This window comes from Lupinus angustifolius, chromosome LG08 (genome assembly GCF_001865875.1).
Source record: "Lupinus angustifolius cultivar Tanjil chromosome LG08, LupAngTanjil_v1.0, whole genome shotgun sequence".
In the NCBI taxonomy this organism is placed as follows: domain Eukaryota; kingdom Viridiplantae; phylum Streptophyta; class Magnoliopsida; order Fabales; family Fabaceae; genus Lupinus; species Lupinus angustifolius.
This window is the reverse complement of record NC_032016.1, coordinates 11,825,145-11,842,454: the sequence shown is the minus strand read 5'-3', so window position 1 is coordinate 11,842,454 and position 17,310 is coordinate 11,825,145. Positions and strand designations below refer to the sequence as shown.

The 17,310-nt window shown below is 30.7% G+C and overlaps 2 protein-coding genes across 2 annotated transcripts; one reads left to right on the top strand and one right to left on the bottom strand.

The window, feature by feature from the left end:
- On the bottom strand, positions 4,735-7,729 carry LOC109353574 (ABSCISIC ACID-INSENSITIVE 5-like protein 2). Its single transcript, XM_019595910.1, has 3 exons — positions 6,625-7,729; positions 6,459-6,530; positions 4,735-5,145 (listed from the first exon to the last, which is right to left on the bottom strand). Exons 1-3 carry the CDS (start codon positions 7,435-7,437, stop codon positions 5,065-5,067), a joined length of 966 nt encoding a protein of 321 aa, XP_019451455.1. The 5' UTR covers positions 7,438-7,729; the 3' UTR covers positions 4,735-5,064.
- On the top strand, positions 14,441-16,904 carry LOC109354809 (calmodulin). The gene is made up of 2 exons (XM_019597554.1): positions 14,441-14,625; positions 16,311-16,904. The coding sequence occupies exons 1-2, from the start codon at positions 14,550-14,552 to the stop codon at positions 16,682-16,684; spliced, it is 450 nt and encodes a 149-aa protein (XP_019453099.1). The 5' UTR covers positions 14,441-14,549; the 3' UTR covers positions 16,685-16,904.

The window sequence follows — 17,310 nt, the reverse complement described above, 5'->3', positions numbered from 1 at the left end:
TTAGACATCTCAATATAACTAGTTTTTTTTTTCCTCAAAAATTTGTAAAAGTCACAACTAACTGGAACTCCTTCTTAAGTATGACCTTTATAACCAAAACAACTATGACAATTGTAAGTATCATAGGTTGACAGTAAACAAAATTTGTACAATTAAACGAAATGCAACCACCATGAAAAATCGAGCAACTGTTATATCAGTCCTATCAATAACATATTTATTTGCAATTCCCATTCTGATTGATCGTTGAGATTTCGAAGTAGTTCTTAGAGCATAGTAATTGTTTATGCTCTGATTTGATCTTTTATTTGTTGTCTCTATTTCTTTATCATTGACTTCAGTCAATATTGGTGGAGTCATATTTCCTTCATGTTGCATAACATTTTCCTCATATGGATCTTCTCCCCCTTCAAGCATGTGAGTACAATAGCATTTTAGGAGACATTGAGAAAAAAGGAGCATGTGAGGACTTTAATTAATAGTGCATTTGTTAACAATGTTTGTGTACAATAATTAGTTTTTGTTTTCATTGTTAATGAAAAGGAAGGGGTGGAAATAAATCATACGTGGGCAACTTGTTTTGCAACAACTTTAATTCCATTGAAAAACTTTTATGAACCCAAATATGATTTTCAAGCTTTGGTCAGTGATTTAAGATATCATAGGATGAATTCTAGGTTTTGGAATTATTATCAAGATTGTGGTAATACTAATCCGCTTGTTATGAATTGTTGATGTCAATAGTAGATATTCTCTACCTTATGTGTATGATGGAATATATTGAGCAAAAAATTATTAAGATTGTATTAATGAATAAAAGTCTTTGTATAAGCCTTATACAAGAATTATAAAGCAAAGATGGGATATGCAACTTCAAACAAAATTAAATTGTTTGTTTACTTTTTGAATCCAACATTCTACAACGATAAGGATAACTTTTGTATCAAATCAGTGGTTCAACTAGGTTGACTTGATGTTTTACAGGTACAAGCTACTACTCGCAAAATCGAGATTTTCAAACAAAGTTGTATCTATTATAATAAAGTTAGAGTTTTGACAATACATTGACAATTGAAACAGTTCAACATTTGTAACCACATAATATTTTAATTTTAAAATTTATTAAAATATTGTGTAATACTTAAATGACACTCCAATCCTTTTTTTTGATATTTTTAGATCAAATGTGTAATTTGGATTTAGTCCTCTAGTATTAAATTTTGAGTCAAACATCATCTTGTTTCTATTGTGTAAGAAATTGGAGTGTTTTTAAAAGAATATTGTACTGTGACTTGGGCTTAATAACGGGTTTGTTTTTAATAAATTTTATTTTAACTTAATTGTCAATAGGTAATTGATATATCTAATTTGTTGGAACCATAGGGCAGTTAATAGAAGAACACTTAACAATGTCGATAATGAGAATATGGAGAACATTAAGTTCTGAATTACTGAAGAAGAAATTCCATTGGTCATGATGAAATAGAAAAAAATGTTCTATTATAACTTATCAAATCCAATACATAATTTAACAAAAGATGATAAAGGTTTATTTTAAACATATTATAATGTGCGGCAGTTTTTCTAATTGTTCTACAATTAAACTAATGTTTGAAGAAAAGAATGTTATTATTCAGGTAGAATTTAATTTAGATTATTTTCCTCAAAATGTAGATTGTTATACTCCAACAACATCTTTTACTAACAATGTCAATTTAATATCTGACAAATTGTTTGATATACTTTTGTTTTGATTTACATTATGTACAACATTATATTTTTCACTTATTTTCATGAATTTTATATGACCTTCGCTTAGAGATCTCATCCAGTTTGCTGTACAACTAAGTATCATAACATTGCATGAGATATTCAATCCTTACGCATGTAATTTTTGTAATTCATATACAAGTTTTCTATTGATAATAATATTGTAGCACATTAATGAAATTTTACATGATTTATTTTCAATACTACAAGAATATTTATTTTCATATTAGTAACTAAATAATTATTCAACAATTCACACCTCATAATTTCACATGTTTTTTTCATGATATATTAATAGGAAACAAAACTCTTGTATCATTAATATTAGAATTAACTCCAAAAACAATCACAATAAATAGATATGAATATAAATAGATATTAAAATGATCTACATGATATAACATTTTCTTATAGATTCACATGAAGTGTATACACAGATTGAATATAATCGTTTTTGTGTATAGTTCTTGCTTAGTCTTCCTCTACATCTAGAGGACCAAACACATAAGATTAGACAGTTAAACAATGATGTAGAAGGAATATCATTTTAATATTTTTAACAATTATCTTTTTAATATCTTTTCATTATTTCTTAATTATCTTATTATTATCTTTTCAATATTTTCTCATTATTTTTTCAATATTTTTTCATTATCTTTTAATATTTTTTCTTTAGTATCTAAACATTTCTGGGATGTAGTTAAGACAATATATTATCTTCATTAATAGAATTTGAGAATTTTCTCTTTCAGTTGGATTTCAGAGTTTATCTACCAGGTAGTGTTGTTAAAACCAAATCGGTTATTAAACCGGTCAGGGTACTAGGATAGTAATACAGTGGTCCAACCGGTGGTTCAGTAATTAAACTGCATGCTGGTTAAACCGGACATACATATTTATATTTATACATATATAAACCTATAATAAAAAAATTCAAATAGGTACATACTCAAATTTATAATCCATATTTATAATATACTCACAATTCACATAAAAAAACAACTTTAAGTCTTTAACAAATTCAAAGTTTAAATTACAAAACATATATCAATCCAAAAGTATCACAACAACTGCAAAATATAAATAAATGACACAAGTTCACAACTCACTCTACAAAACAAATAAATTTAGAGTTTTAACATTTAACACAAATGAGTCAAAGTTATCTCATATCGAGATTATATTTTTACACCAAATCCTATCTTCAGACAATACTCCAAGATTATACAAATGTCATTGAAATTACACACAAATGTTAGGAACCAAAATGTGTAATCTAAGTATGTCTTGGAAGCATTTGCCTTGAAGGGTTGAAGAAAGGTTGGAAAGATGAGTCACCTTATAATGAGTTTTTAAGTTATTTTTTGAAAAAAATTTGTGTATAAACCGGTCGGTTTAGTCAAATATCGGCCAGTTCACCGATTTTGACCGGTTTTTGACTGATTTTGATACTTGGCCGGTTCAACATTTGTACCTACCGGTTAGGGGCTCGGTTCGCCGATCGAACCAGCTGATATAATACGATTTTTACATCCTTGCTCTCGGGTTTGCACTTGCGAACTTATATTTATTATTCTAGGTTAGACACTTGCCAATCTGGCATCACATTTAAACTAAAAATGGTCATTGCTTAGAAAGCAAAGTTTGGTTTTCCTAAATCAAGCATGCAAGGTGTGATTTTGTAGGTCAATTGGGGAATTCAATAGCACATAACAAAATATGCTCCCAAGGTCAAATGCTGCTCTAAAAACACAAGAGCAGACCCAAGCCACATAGAATCCCATTATTTTAAAAACATAATATTACCTTTTCAGGAATCTTCATAATGATATAATGATCACAATTGTAATCGTATTTTTTCGTAATTGCAGTAAACATAACATAACCATAATTATAATCGTGATTTAAAATATTGTAGAATCCTAAAACATTACAAGTATTGCCATATTGTTGAAAATAATTGAAATAGAAGGGAATGATACACAAAGCCTCAAAATCAAGCATGAAATTAAACTGAAGTATCCAAACACTAGCAAAAGAGAGATTGTCAACAAAGATAACAAGTCTTTCAAAGAAGGGGAAAAAATACACTACCTTTCTTTCAAAGTATTAAAAAAAGTTAAAAGTAATGAAGATGCAAAAATAATGCCAAGGTCAAGAAGTGAACAATTCATGAGCAAGTTGGAAGGACATGATGTCAAAAACATGTGTTTACGACAACAACCAAACTTATATTCCACTAGACGGGTCGGCAAAAATAATTGTTTTGGCATCATGAGAAAAAAAGAAGCCAATATCCTAAGCTATTGAATGCAATAAGAAGTTTTCTAAGAGAAGAAATAATCCTTATTCATATTTTCTAGAAAATTTGAAATGAATAAATATACAAGTATAGGGACATGAACTCAAGCTAAGATATTTATGAAACAATAAAAAATAAATCATCTAAACACCACAAGGACATTCAGAAAAATAGAGTATCATAACTCATAGGATAAGATAAGTATCTTAAAAAATAAACGTAGAAAAGTAAGAACTAAGATGAAGGATATCATTTTCAATAAGGTGAGCTATAGAGTCATGAGATAGATTGAAAGCTGCTTGGAAGCATTTGAAATAATGGATATTAACAATGGTTTCTTCATGGCGAAGTTTGATATGGAAACTGATTGACAAAAAAAAAAAAAAAAGAGCGTTCGAGTGCACGAGGCTCCTACTTAATGGGATATAGGGAGGGTAAATGTATGCAGTCTTACCTCCGCAAGCGGAGAGGCTGTGTCCAGGTAAAACATAATCATCGATAAATTGACACAAACTTTTATAATACATGGACTAATTAGGGATAGAGTGCATTAGTTATATGAGAAATGAACTATTTCTTCACCTCCCCCCTAATGTTTAACAAACATAAGAGAATGCTGATCCATGTTTTTGATGCTCCAAGATAAAATATAACACACATGGGATACACAAACATATATAAACTATTGGATTAAATTTTAAATATTATGTTCACTCGTGAGTCGATACTTATAACACCGGTCATTACAAAATCGCCATGGAAGGCAAAAGTACAATATGCATGAAGGTTATGGGGAAAAAATGGTGGTAAAGCCACAATTTTGTTCCAGAATTAAACACAGGTATATTCATGTTTTATAGTGCTGCATAAATTGTAACTCAGACCTGTGGAAGTGTGAGGAGAATTGGAATGATCACAAACTATAAGGATGCTTGAGATTCAAGAGTAATGCACATGGAAAGGGCCTTAGGAGCATATTTGAAGTGGAGATATCAAAAAGTCGCTGAACCAGTTCTGCGAAGCTGATGCTTAGGGTCCGGTGGTGGTGCACACGGCAGTATCATCTCTATCTCCTGCAACAAAGTAAAACCTACAATCAGCATGGGTGAATTGTCTAGAATAATCTTTAATTGTCTATTCATTAAATGCATAGTTTTTTATTCGAAAGTGTAATAATTCAGTAAACAGAAGGAAAAACAACAGCAGTTAGTAGGTTGCAAACTGAAAGGACCATTTAACAACATACCATATTATTGGTTCAAAGATCATTTGTGTTTCGTAAAGCCTTATCACGGAAAACTAAGTCATGTTTCAAGTTATAAGGTCCTAAATATTGTTCAAGAAAGTTGGAAATGAAGCAATTCCCCTGAGCTTGGCATTCTTGTTTATTATCTTCGCTAGCAACAGTATAAAGGTATGAAAATTCTACACTTTAAGGTGTTAATAACCCGAGATAGAAATCAAAATGAAAGCTATACAAGAGAAACATGAAAGTCTAATATCGGCGCAGTGATTGGTTGTAAATTAGTGCCTTAACAAAGGTAGTAGACAGAAAAGTAATAAATAAAATATGAACATAGCTAAAAAGCATGGAGTTTCATACAATATATCAATTGCCAATGGCAACTACTAAAAAGTGCATTATGGTTGTAAAAGGATAAGGAAATTTTGCCTTGTCCTGAGAAAACTTTCTCATATAATTTTGGTAAATATTCAACAGGTTGACAGCAACAGCATCAGCAAAATACAGATTTGTACCAAGGCAAAAGATCAAATTGCTATTCAATACCCGACAATATAGCAGTAAAAGCCAACCTTTCTTAGAAGTGCAACTTGTTTGAACATTCTTTCTAATTCTTTGTTTTGAGCTCATCTCATTAGACATGTCCAGTTATTCAGCAATCGCTACTGGTTATTCCATCATTTGTCATATTCTCATATTTGAATGAGCGAGCACAACATATATTAGTATATACCCCGCACACTCACTTTTTTTATTGTCATACATAAGCACGCGACAAAAGGCGAGACTCAGCATAATGGTAAGGTTTTTGCCTGGCACTGAAGGCGACGGACGGGTTCAGATCCTGCAAAAAGCCTCCCCACTTGTGCGGTGAGGCTGCATACATCTACTCTCCCCGACTTTATCAAGCGGGAGCCTAGCCTCGTGCATTGAACCACGACTTTTTTATACTTACAACAAACAAATAATCTGAGACTGATCATGAACAAGCATTGACAAGAAAGATGAAGTCTTAATTAACAATAAACATTTCAAGTTTCAATCATTAATATCCCTGCCACTTCGGCGGGCGAGGAAGAAATACTAGAATATCTGAAACCAACAATAAACTAAAAATTCAGTGTCAAAGGTAAAGAAACATACACACTGTCTTCTAAGCCTTTCATTCTCTTCTTCTAAACGTGAAACTTTAATCTCTAGTTCTTGTGTGTAAGCCTGCACATTCACAAAAACGTCGCCTTAGATCTCATATTGAAAATAACTTTACTTCAAACAAATATAACACCAAGCAAAAAAAAATATATGTAACCTGTTTTCTTGCTCTTGACCGAGCTGCAGATTCCCTATTTTTAATCATCCTCTTCTGCCTCCTCTCCACAGTTTTCTCTACCACTACATTATCAGAAGCAACCCTTTTCCGACCCAGAGTTTGTGTACCTATTAAAGAAGATGGTGACATTTTCATCATTGTTTCAGAGTATGCTGCATCCAAAATTGGATTCGCCGCAACCTGGAAAGGCTGTTGAATCACATTGCCAGCCACAAAACCAACCATCATACCATCTTGCTGATTTTGATGTTGTTGCTGTTGGTACTGTATCCAATGATCATGCTGCGAAACATTTTTTCCGGAAGCCACGTTCGAATCAATCCCCGAAATAGCACCACCATCATCCTTAGTATGGAAAGAATCAGTAACCACTCCGGCTTTCACTAAGAAGTCCTCCAAGGTCATCTCGCCAAGTGTAGCCTGTCTTTCCTTAGCTTCCTTATCTCTATCACCGCCTTTTTTCGTCTGCATATCTCTCCAAACCTCATCAACAGTTTTCTTGCAAAGATCTCCAAACAATGTTAGGCTACCCTGTGGGTTCAAAGAGGACCCAGAAACAAGCTCAACAAACTGCTGCATGTTATTCTCATCACCACCAAAATCACCAGCTTCAGCACTCCACAGATTCTTGAGCAACTCATCAAGATTCATGCTGCCAAGTGGTTTCCCCAAATTCCCAAGCTGGTTCTGAACCTCATCAAGGGTGAGATTATACAAGGACCCTTCCCTAACCAAAGGCTGCACCAAAGGTGCACCCTTTGGCTCTTGAATTGACTCATCTTGAGACCCCATTTTCCTAATCCCCTATGCCAATCTACAACTCTATATTTTCATTTCCAAAGGTATCACACAATACCCAGAAAGCAATCTCAATCTCAATCTTATAACAACCAACAAAGTAATCTGAAAACTCAGTGATAAAATCTATTAACTGATTTTTATACCCAAAGGTATAAACTTTGCACCAAACCTAAAACCCAGAAGAAAAAATACAACATACCATGAAAGAGCACGAACAGATTTCAAAGGGGAATGATGTTACAGAACAAATATAAAATGGTAGTTGAGACAAAAAGCAATCATGTAATTATGCATGTCATTTTTTCATGTACTCCTCCAAACAAGTGTTGCTATCATAATCAAACTCCTAAACTTTTTATCATTCTAGGAATTTAACGAACTTTACTTCACTGGACCAATAACTTATTAATTATAATCATCACCATGCACATATCATTAAAGGATAAAAATCCAAATTTGATATTCACCCTAAGAAAATATACTTTTGGAATTGTCATATAAGTGGGGTGTTGAACATTATCCAGAAGAACATTGGTTACACTAATGTTTAACTTTGAGAGTGGAGCATGAAAAAAGAAATTAAAAAAAAAAGTGCTAAACAAAAATATTATACAACAATTAAATTGTGAAAACAGTGAAATTAAATCCAACCAAACCAAAAAAATATGGTTTTTTTAATGGGAACTGATTATATTTGGTACAGTTTAATTTCTTGGACAAGTTCATAAATCATGGAAAGCTACTATAATACTTAATACATGATGATGATGTGGATCTACTAGAATCAGATAAAATGAATATGATAGTAATATTGCCACGATATCTAAGGATGAAATAGTTTTGCAACATTAGAAATTACATTCTTATACTAGTTGCAATGTTCCATAAAAATAAATGCCCAACCATATAGACAAACAATATTTACAATACACTTACAATTAATATTACACCATTAATTAATCAATAGCAATAACAATATTTATAGGTGTATCCTCACTATTGGAAACTCTGAACACAAGTCTATAAAATCTTGGTTTTAGAGCAAACATGGTTTGATAGTGGTGAAATCAAAGTTTATAAGGTATAAATATGTATTCTGGAAATAATGTAATAGTCTTACTCTCTTATAACATAATAATATATTCGGGGTTAAGTATGATTGATAGAACCTGTTAGCATATCCTCTTATTATTTATTATCTTTCTTCTATTTAATTGCTTGTTACTAATATTGTTATTTGCTAAATTCAAGGGGGAAATTCATTGGAATTAGTATTTTCAAATTATGGTAAATGAAGATTAATGTATGTACTAGAGATGGCAAAACGGGCTGTTCGACCTGTTTAGCCTGCGCCCGTAAATATTCGCAAAAATTTAAGCGGGCGCGGACGTGTCCCCATTAGTTTAACGGACAAAATTCAATGTTCTGCACACTTTAAAACGGGCTTGCGGGCGGCCCATAGACATTGTTAAATAATTAAAAAAATAAAAAATTCATATTATAAATGAAATTAAATTAAATAAAGTAGTTGAAGATAAAAAATTAACAATTTTTTGATATTTTATATGAAGTTTAACAAATCACATTATATTACATTTTTTTAGGGATTAAAAATCACATTACATCATAAACTATTTAAAATTTTCTTATTTTTCCTTAAGTTATGTTTATGGGCCGCCCGCATGCCCGTTGGAAATGTCCGCAAACTTGGCGGGCAAAACGGGTTAGACAAAACGAGCAAATGGGCAAAATTTGTCTGCCCTACCCGCAAAATATACGAGTAATGTATATTTTGCCATCTCTAGTATGTACTATAATATAGTGACATTATGGTCAAATTTTACAAAACTATTTCACAAAATTCAACTATGCTATCTATAATTGTACTTCTTAATATCTTATAAGTATTCTACGTAATTTTGTTTTGTCTTTCATCATAATTATTAGAGTACCCTTGCATACTGGGAGTAATACTATCCCATCAACTTTATAATTGGATCTATTGGCTTGTAGAGTCCTAAGAGAGATCTAAGTTCTTCTTTAGATCATGTATGTGACTAATACTAGATAATATCTTAATAACATCATTTATCACAATTCTAATTTTTCTTATGAATACAATAACACAATAATTATTATTTCTCAAACATACAAAACTAAATTTTTGAACTATATGTGATGAGCCATTCCATGTTCGGTCATATGGTAGGAGTAACCTGCATCAAGTATCCACTCATATGCATTCTAGTTAGGGGAGACAGAGAGAAGATCATGTCTATTGTTGTAATCAAAATCATTTGTTTGTATAATGTTTGCATAAGTAGATGATCCATTCATCTCCACCTACGGACATGTTTGAACCATTTGATTGTATGACGAAAGTGCAAAGTGGTATCATCTAGTTTGAAAGATTTTTTCTCATATGCAAGGGTTGTCACAAAGTGTTCATTAGAAGTAGGCAAACACCACAACAAATATTGCATTCTCTTTGTCATCAACTTTCATATCAAGCTTGTGTAAACTATTGTTTACGTGATTGAAAGTGTTGACATGTTGTTGCAAATAAGAGCTTTCCTATATCTTTGGGGCATAGAGTCTATGTTTTGAAGATAACTTTTGGACATGAATTACTTCTCTAATATCTATCACACCTCTATCGGAGACATTAGATCCATGGCATAATACATCACCTCATATGACATGCAAAGTCATATGATTCTCATGATCTTCCCTTTCAACACATTCCAATCCATCATTGTACAACACATTTGATGGATCACATTGAGTCAATAAATCATTACAAGTAGGATATGTTGAAGGGAGTCAACAAATACAAGTGAGATATATTAAAGGGAGTTAGTGTTAATTTAGTTTTGTATACTTTGTATTGGATGAAAAATGGACATATAAGCAATATGAGGATAAATTTAATTATTTCTCTAAAAGAAGAATGTAATTCAAATTATTTTTTCCACCATATTATACTCATACTACATTCCTATTAGTGAAACATGATAGGATACACTTAAGTAGATATCTCCATCCCTAAGTTTAGGACGATAAAGATTGGTCAAACTCAAATATAAGTTAGTCTAAGTAAATTATATAGGCAAAACGACTATAAAAGATAAGATAATAATGATTCAAATAATAACTAACAAGATACAAAAATCTAACTAAATCTTAGATAAGATAATTTTCAATGATGTAAGCTTAGTAAGCTTTAAGCTTGTTACAAATAATTCATTCCAAAATAAAATAATTATATGGGCTCCATAAAAATGTTTTGCATTGCAAAATTGTAGGATGACCAATGTGTTAGTCTACTGATGTACGACCCTACTAGATCCAGAGGATGACCAAAAGGTCAAGGGTTCGATTCCTGAGAGTGACACTTGTTGGGAGAGGTAATCGCGCACCTCAAAAGAGATTAGTTCCTTATTTAAAATAGTGTGAGATACCCTTGGTAGTACAAAAAAATAAAGAATTGCAAAATCTGCATATATAATCAACATTATGCCGATTGTCGATGTGGAAGACAATCACAAATATTATAATTCACAAATGTGTCAAAAAGGTGTTACCAAAATGATTGTCAATGAGAAGAGAAACCATTAGTATAATCATTAGAATGATCGTCGAAGAGAAAAGAAGTCATTAGTAACATAATTCTTCAATATGAGAGAAACAATGCATTATTTGAATGAACATGAGTGAGAATAGAAAAGTGGTACAATTATTATCGGAATGACCATCGATGAAAAAAGAAGTCACTACTAATATAATTCATCAATGGGAGAAAAAATATTGTCAGAATGATCATTGGTGTGAAGATAATATATATATATATATAAAGGAAGAAATAAAATGAATTATTGAATTACATCAATGTTTATTTATCTGGATAATTATTCCATGTAATATGGAATTGTGAGGTTGAGAAAAATGAATGAATACTAACAAGGAGGTGATACAATAAAGAGAAATGACCGATAGAAGTTCCAAATTTTCGCATCCTAGTAGTGACCAAAGAGGTCACCGATTATGAAACAACTCTCATACCATGGAAAAAATTTATGATGGTAAAGATTGGTAAAACTCAAATATGAGTTAGTCTAAATAATTTATTATATATGTTATAAATGATAAGATATACGATAATGCTATAACATTTCAAATACACCATGTAAAAGTTTAGGATGGTAAATATTAATCAAACTTAAATATGAGTTAGTTAAAGTAATTTATCATATTGACTAAACCGTTACAAATAAAAAGATAATAACGATCCAAATAATAATAAACTAGATAAGTAAAATTAACTAAATTCCAGCTAAAATAATGTTCTATTTATGGGAATATACGTCTGTGTTTTCATTTAATACACTTTAAATCTTAAAATCAAACTCACGATCATATATATAAGGGAAATAACTCATGTCTTTGTGTTGAAGCAACACAAAGTTGATTTCAAATTAGCTTTTGAATTATATGCTTAGCAAGCATTAAACAGTTTATTTTATGGCTCATTCTAATTTGTATTTTCTATAAAACAAATCGGAGAATCGTTGTCATGAAAATTTCCCCAAGATTTTTCAACTGAAGCTAGAAAGAAACTTCAAAGGGACACACAAAAAGGACCGTGTCTTCACCAAAAAAAGAAGAAGAAGCAAGTCTTAAAGGTTTAGACTTTAGAGCATCGTTTTAAATGGCAATTTGTATTTGTAATTACGATTTTAATATTATAACTTTAGAATTCTATCCAATGAATCAAAATCATACTAAAATACATGTTCTCTTGTAATTTGTTACAATGCGTAGTACATTGATAATATAAAGATTTATATACATTTAGTATATTATTTACAATTTATTTATATTAATTTTTTTAAAGAATCAATAATGATTAAATAAAAACACTAAAATATGCATTAATAATATATTAAAACTTATACAGTGCATATATTTTTCTCCTGGTTAATAAACACAATAGAACTATAGATGCAACTTAAATTAGTCAAAGTTTAAATGTATATACATGCATAATTTGAATAGCTAAAGAAAATGCTGACCTGGCATTGTACTGGGCCCCACTGATTGATTTCCCTCCGCGTCCCAACCGCGTAATACTTGGACAGTTGCGTGGCAATAACGCAGGAAGAAAAGTTAATTTAATTTAATTAAATAAAATAATAATAATAATAATTCTTCAAATAAAAAACATTAAAGTATCAGAACAATCCTGTCCACCACAAAACAAGTAACCAACTTTTCATAGGAAATTTATGTTTGCAAATAAAAACAGTTTATTTTTTCAACATGGTACGATAAATACTCTGGTTTCAATTAAAAGTAAAAATATTAATATTTTTTGTTGTTCCAAATATAAGCTTTATCTTAATTTTTTAGATTCGATTCAGAATGTTAAGCTCTATAGATTGTGGACCGTCGATTTGTCTTATAATTATTGCCACGTGGAAGGCTAGGAAGTGCTTTCAATCGAATATCATGTTTTGTTGTTTTCTTCAATTGCTTTGGTGCTGGCGTATTTTGACTAGTCTGTCTATATTTACATTTATGTCCTTTTGATTGAGACTTGGGATATTTGCTGTCATGTCGAACATGTTTATCCACAGAAGATGTATGTTTCCTAAAATATCCCTGTATTGTGATGATAGAAAAATTGACATTTTTAGATGTAAAAGAATAATAATTATGGACTTAGGGTTCTGGAATTTAGTAAGTGTTAAGATTTTTTTTTGATATTATCAAATATTTTTTTATCATTTTGAGTAAGAACCTAATCTCTATCGGAGTTTGTAGTTGTTCCTCCCAACAAATGTTATTTTCATGAATTAAATCATTGATATTTTGGTTATCTCTAGATATCTAGCTGACCATTGCACCACTAGTCCAACACCTTGTTGACAACTAAAGTTAAAATAAAATTAAAAGATGTATAAGTTTGACTTTTATAATCCAAATTATTATGGTATTTTGGATAAATAAGCTCTTTAACTAAATTCTTAACAATGCAAAATTCACTAACCATACTAACTCCTTTAAATTTAATGTAAATCCAATTAAAATTTGAGTTATGAGAGTTGGAATAAGAAGAAAAATCTTTTAATTCAAACATAGTAATTGATTAAATATTTTGATCCTCACATGATAAGGAAATTAGTTTTCATAATATATATTTTCTTCATGCACAAAACTTAAAAATAAATTCTTATGTAAAGAAATTAAAACATATATTAATGGAACAACTACTTAAGTGAACCCATGAAAAAACATGTATTATCCACTAAATAAAATAATATTTGTTATAGTTGATAATTTCTAACTTAATTAATTGAGTGAAGACTTATTTTTTATCATCAATAAAAATGACACCTACAAGCTTGATCTTTAAATATGAAAAAACTCAAAATAGTTTAAAAAATATTAAACGTGAGTTAAAATAGTTAATAATAAAGCCTAAAATGTTTCCAAAATTTGTCCAATAAGAGATTAAAAAGTACTAACTTGACTATTATGGAACATCATTTTTTCCATTTATTTCACCAACCAAAGTCTAAATATTTTGATAAAAAACCAAAAATAACATTCCATTATAAGTTGGTAGATGGTTAAAGAGGGGCAAAAAGGAGAAAGATGGAATGAAGTCAAAGCAAATGGTGAAAGAGCGTGGAGACCGTGTTTCAGAGAATACTTAATGTATGATGTATTGTAAGTTTGGGATCATATCCATTGTAACATTTTTTGTACCACTTCATACATTATGATCTTTTATTGTTTGAAAAAATTATAATAATTAAATATTTTTATGGCTAATCATATTTTCTAATATATGGAGTAATACAAAACAGTCGAACAACACATAGACCTAAAAATGTGATTATTTCATCAAATATTATATATATCAGCCTTTTATATATGGACGAACTTATTTATATAGAAAGTGATAATTGATCCTCTATATATAATCGAACGCGAGGTTCTATCTGAAGATTCAAAATAACGCATTCTTTCTCTTTCTTCACAAACCACAATCATTGATTTGATTAAATCGAAAGAAGAGAGAAAGAGCAATTACAACAATGGCTGATCAACTCACTGATGAACAGATCTCAGAATTCAAGGAAGCCTTTAGCTTGTTCGACAAGGATGGCGATGGTATTCTCTTTCTCTCTTTGTTTTGTTTAAAGTATTATTAGCCGATCCTACCTAGTGAGATAAAAATTGATTATCGTTTTTGTATTCTTTAATTTCATTTTTACATGAACTGGTTTTATTAGATCTGTGTTTTTTTGTTCTTGTTTGATTTGGATTTCTAAATTTACCAGTTTTTGTTTATTGATTTTATCTTTTTATTTCCTTTGGTACTATTAAATTTGGATTTCTAAACTAATCTATTTCGAGTATGCGACTGCGAAAAAACTTTTAGTCTTTTTTTCGAGATATAGTGTGATATCACATTGGACTAACGGCGTTGTTGATTTTTTTTTGACCTTTTAATTTGAATTTTTAGTTCTTGCTTATGCTTTTAATTAATTTATTTATGTTCTTTTGCTAGTTTCAGTTTTGTAGGACGGAAATGTAGCGTTAATGTTTTTTGTTGTTAATTTCATGTCCCCGTTTGGTTCAAGAGATAATTTTGGAGGAAGAGGATGAAGATTGGGAATTGAAGGATTTTTTTGTGTTTAATGTTTTTTATTTCTATATTTTTAATGACTTTTCTTTTTGTTTTTTCTTAAACAATCAGCCTTTTAAGAAATTAACTCACCACTTTCTAAAATTGTAAAGTTTCATTCAACTTGGTCTTTCTAAGGTATTGGTAGATCCCTATTAAGATCAAAATGTCAAATGTTTGATTACTGGAGCTACACTTTTGGGCAGTGATATAAAAACTGTACCGTGCCGACCAAAAAACCGGAAAACCGGCGAACCGGAATCCTAACCAGTATGGTACGGATGTTGAACCGACTAAGTATCAAAACCGGTGAACCGGCTGGAAATTGACTAAATCGGCCGGTTTATACACATTTTTAAAAAAAAAAACTTAAAAACTTAAAATCCCATTACTTGGTGACCCTCCTTCCAACCATTTTTTCAACACTTCAAAACACATGATTCCAATGCATACGTGAATTACACTTTTTGGTTCATTCATAACAATGGTGTATAATTTCAATGACATTTGTGTAATCTTAGAGTCAAATGTCTGAAGGTAGGATTTTATGCAAAAATGGAACCTTCATATGAGACAACTTTGACTCATTGTTGTTAAATGTTAAAAAACCCCAAAATTATTTCTTTTGTAGGATGAGTTATAAACTTGTGTTATTTATTTATATTTTGCGTTTGTTAAGTAATACTTTTGAATTGATATATGTTTCGCAATTTAAACTTTGAATTGTTAAAGACTTAAATTGTTTGTTTATGTGAAATTTTGAGTAAATTATGAATATGGATTATAAATTTGGACATCTACTTATTTGAGGTTTATATATATATATAAAAAAAATCAACAATAATTTTAGTAAAAAAATAAAAAAATCCAATAATTTTATGTGTAAAATAGCTTAGGATAGCACCTGATTGCAACACTTGAGAGAAACTAGCCATTCCTGAATAATCTGCAAGCAGAATGATTAGTGAATTAAGCATATAAGAACAAGTAAAGCAGCAAAAACTTTCAGTTGTTAATGTTTAACTGGTATATGCATATGCATTGGCAACCTCTGTTGAAGTATTTTATTGACATCTTCATGAATATGATTGATGAATAGTTTGTGTATGAGGTTATGAATTAGCATGAAGCTCTTATTGATTGTATTGCATATGGTTTGAACTTGCAGGTTGCATCACAACCAAGGAGCTTGGAACTGTTATGCGATCGTTGGGTCAGAACCCAACAGAAGCAGAGCTTCAGGACATGATCAATGAGGTAGATGCTGATGGAAATGGGACCATTGACTTCCCTGAGTTTCTAAACCTTATGGCAAGGAAGATGAAGGACACTGATTCCGAGGAGGAGCTCAAAGAGGCATTTCGGGTTTTCGACAAGGATCAGAATGGTTTCATTTCCGCGGCTGAGCTACGCCATGTGATGACCAACCTTGGGGAGAAGCTTACTGATGAAGAAGTTGATGAGATGATTAGAGAGGCTGATGTTGATGGTGATGGCCAAATAAATTATGAGGAATTTGTTAAGGTTATGATGGCCAAGTGAAATCACAACTTGTCTACCAAAATCTAATTGAAGAAGTGATTAAAAGGAATGGTTCTCTATGTCTTTTCTTTTCTCAACATTTTTATTTGATGGTTTTGAATCCAACCTTAACTTCATTTAGTGCTATTGGTTGTGGTAGAATGATCTTTTTTCTAGTGTGTCTTTGTAAAAGCTATTAAAAAAAAGTTGTGATGTTTATGTAACTTTAATTTCTACCAATTTTTGGTGAATGGAGATGAATCTCATAGTGATATTTGGCATGCAGAATCACATCACAGTAATTTTAAAATCTTTCATATCTGGTCACTAGAGTAAGCCTTAGTTTATCAATAGAGTAATTTTAAAACTTTTTACTTGCGAAGGCAATGTGTCTAGTGCACTGCCAATCTTTTGAAGGGCAGAGGGAACAATTTACTTATGTATATATATATATAAAGATGTTAAAAATTTAGAGGGCCACATTGTTGGAACTTTAATATGTTGATGAACAAAATACAAAGAAAGAAGAAGTTTAAGTGTAAGCTAATTTTAGAAAGTGTAGATTGGTTAACAACTACTAATCCAACAACCAACTTCTATTAATAGCAAGATCAATTTTTACAAGCCCAAACTAACCAAACCCAATA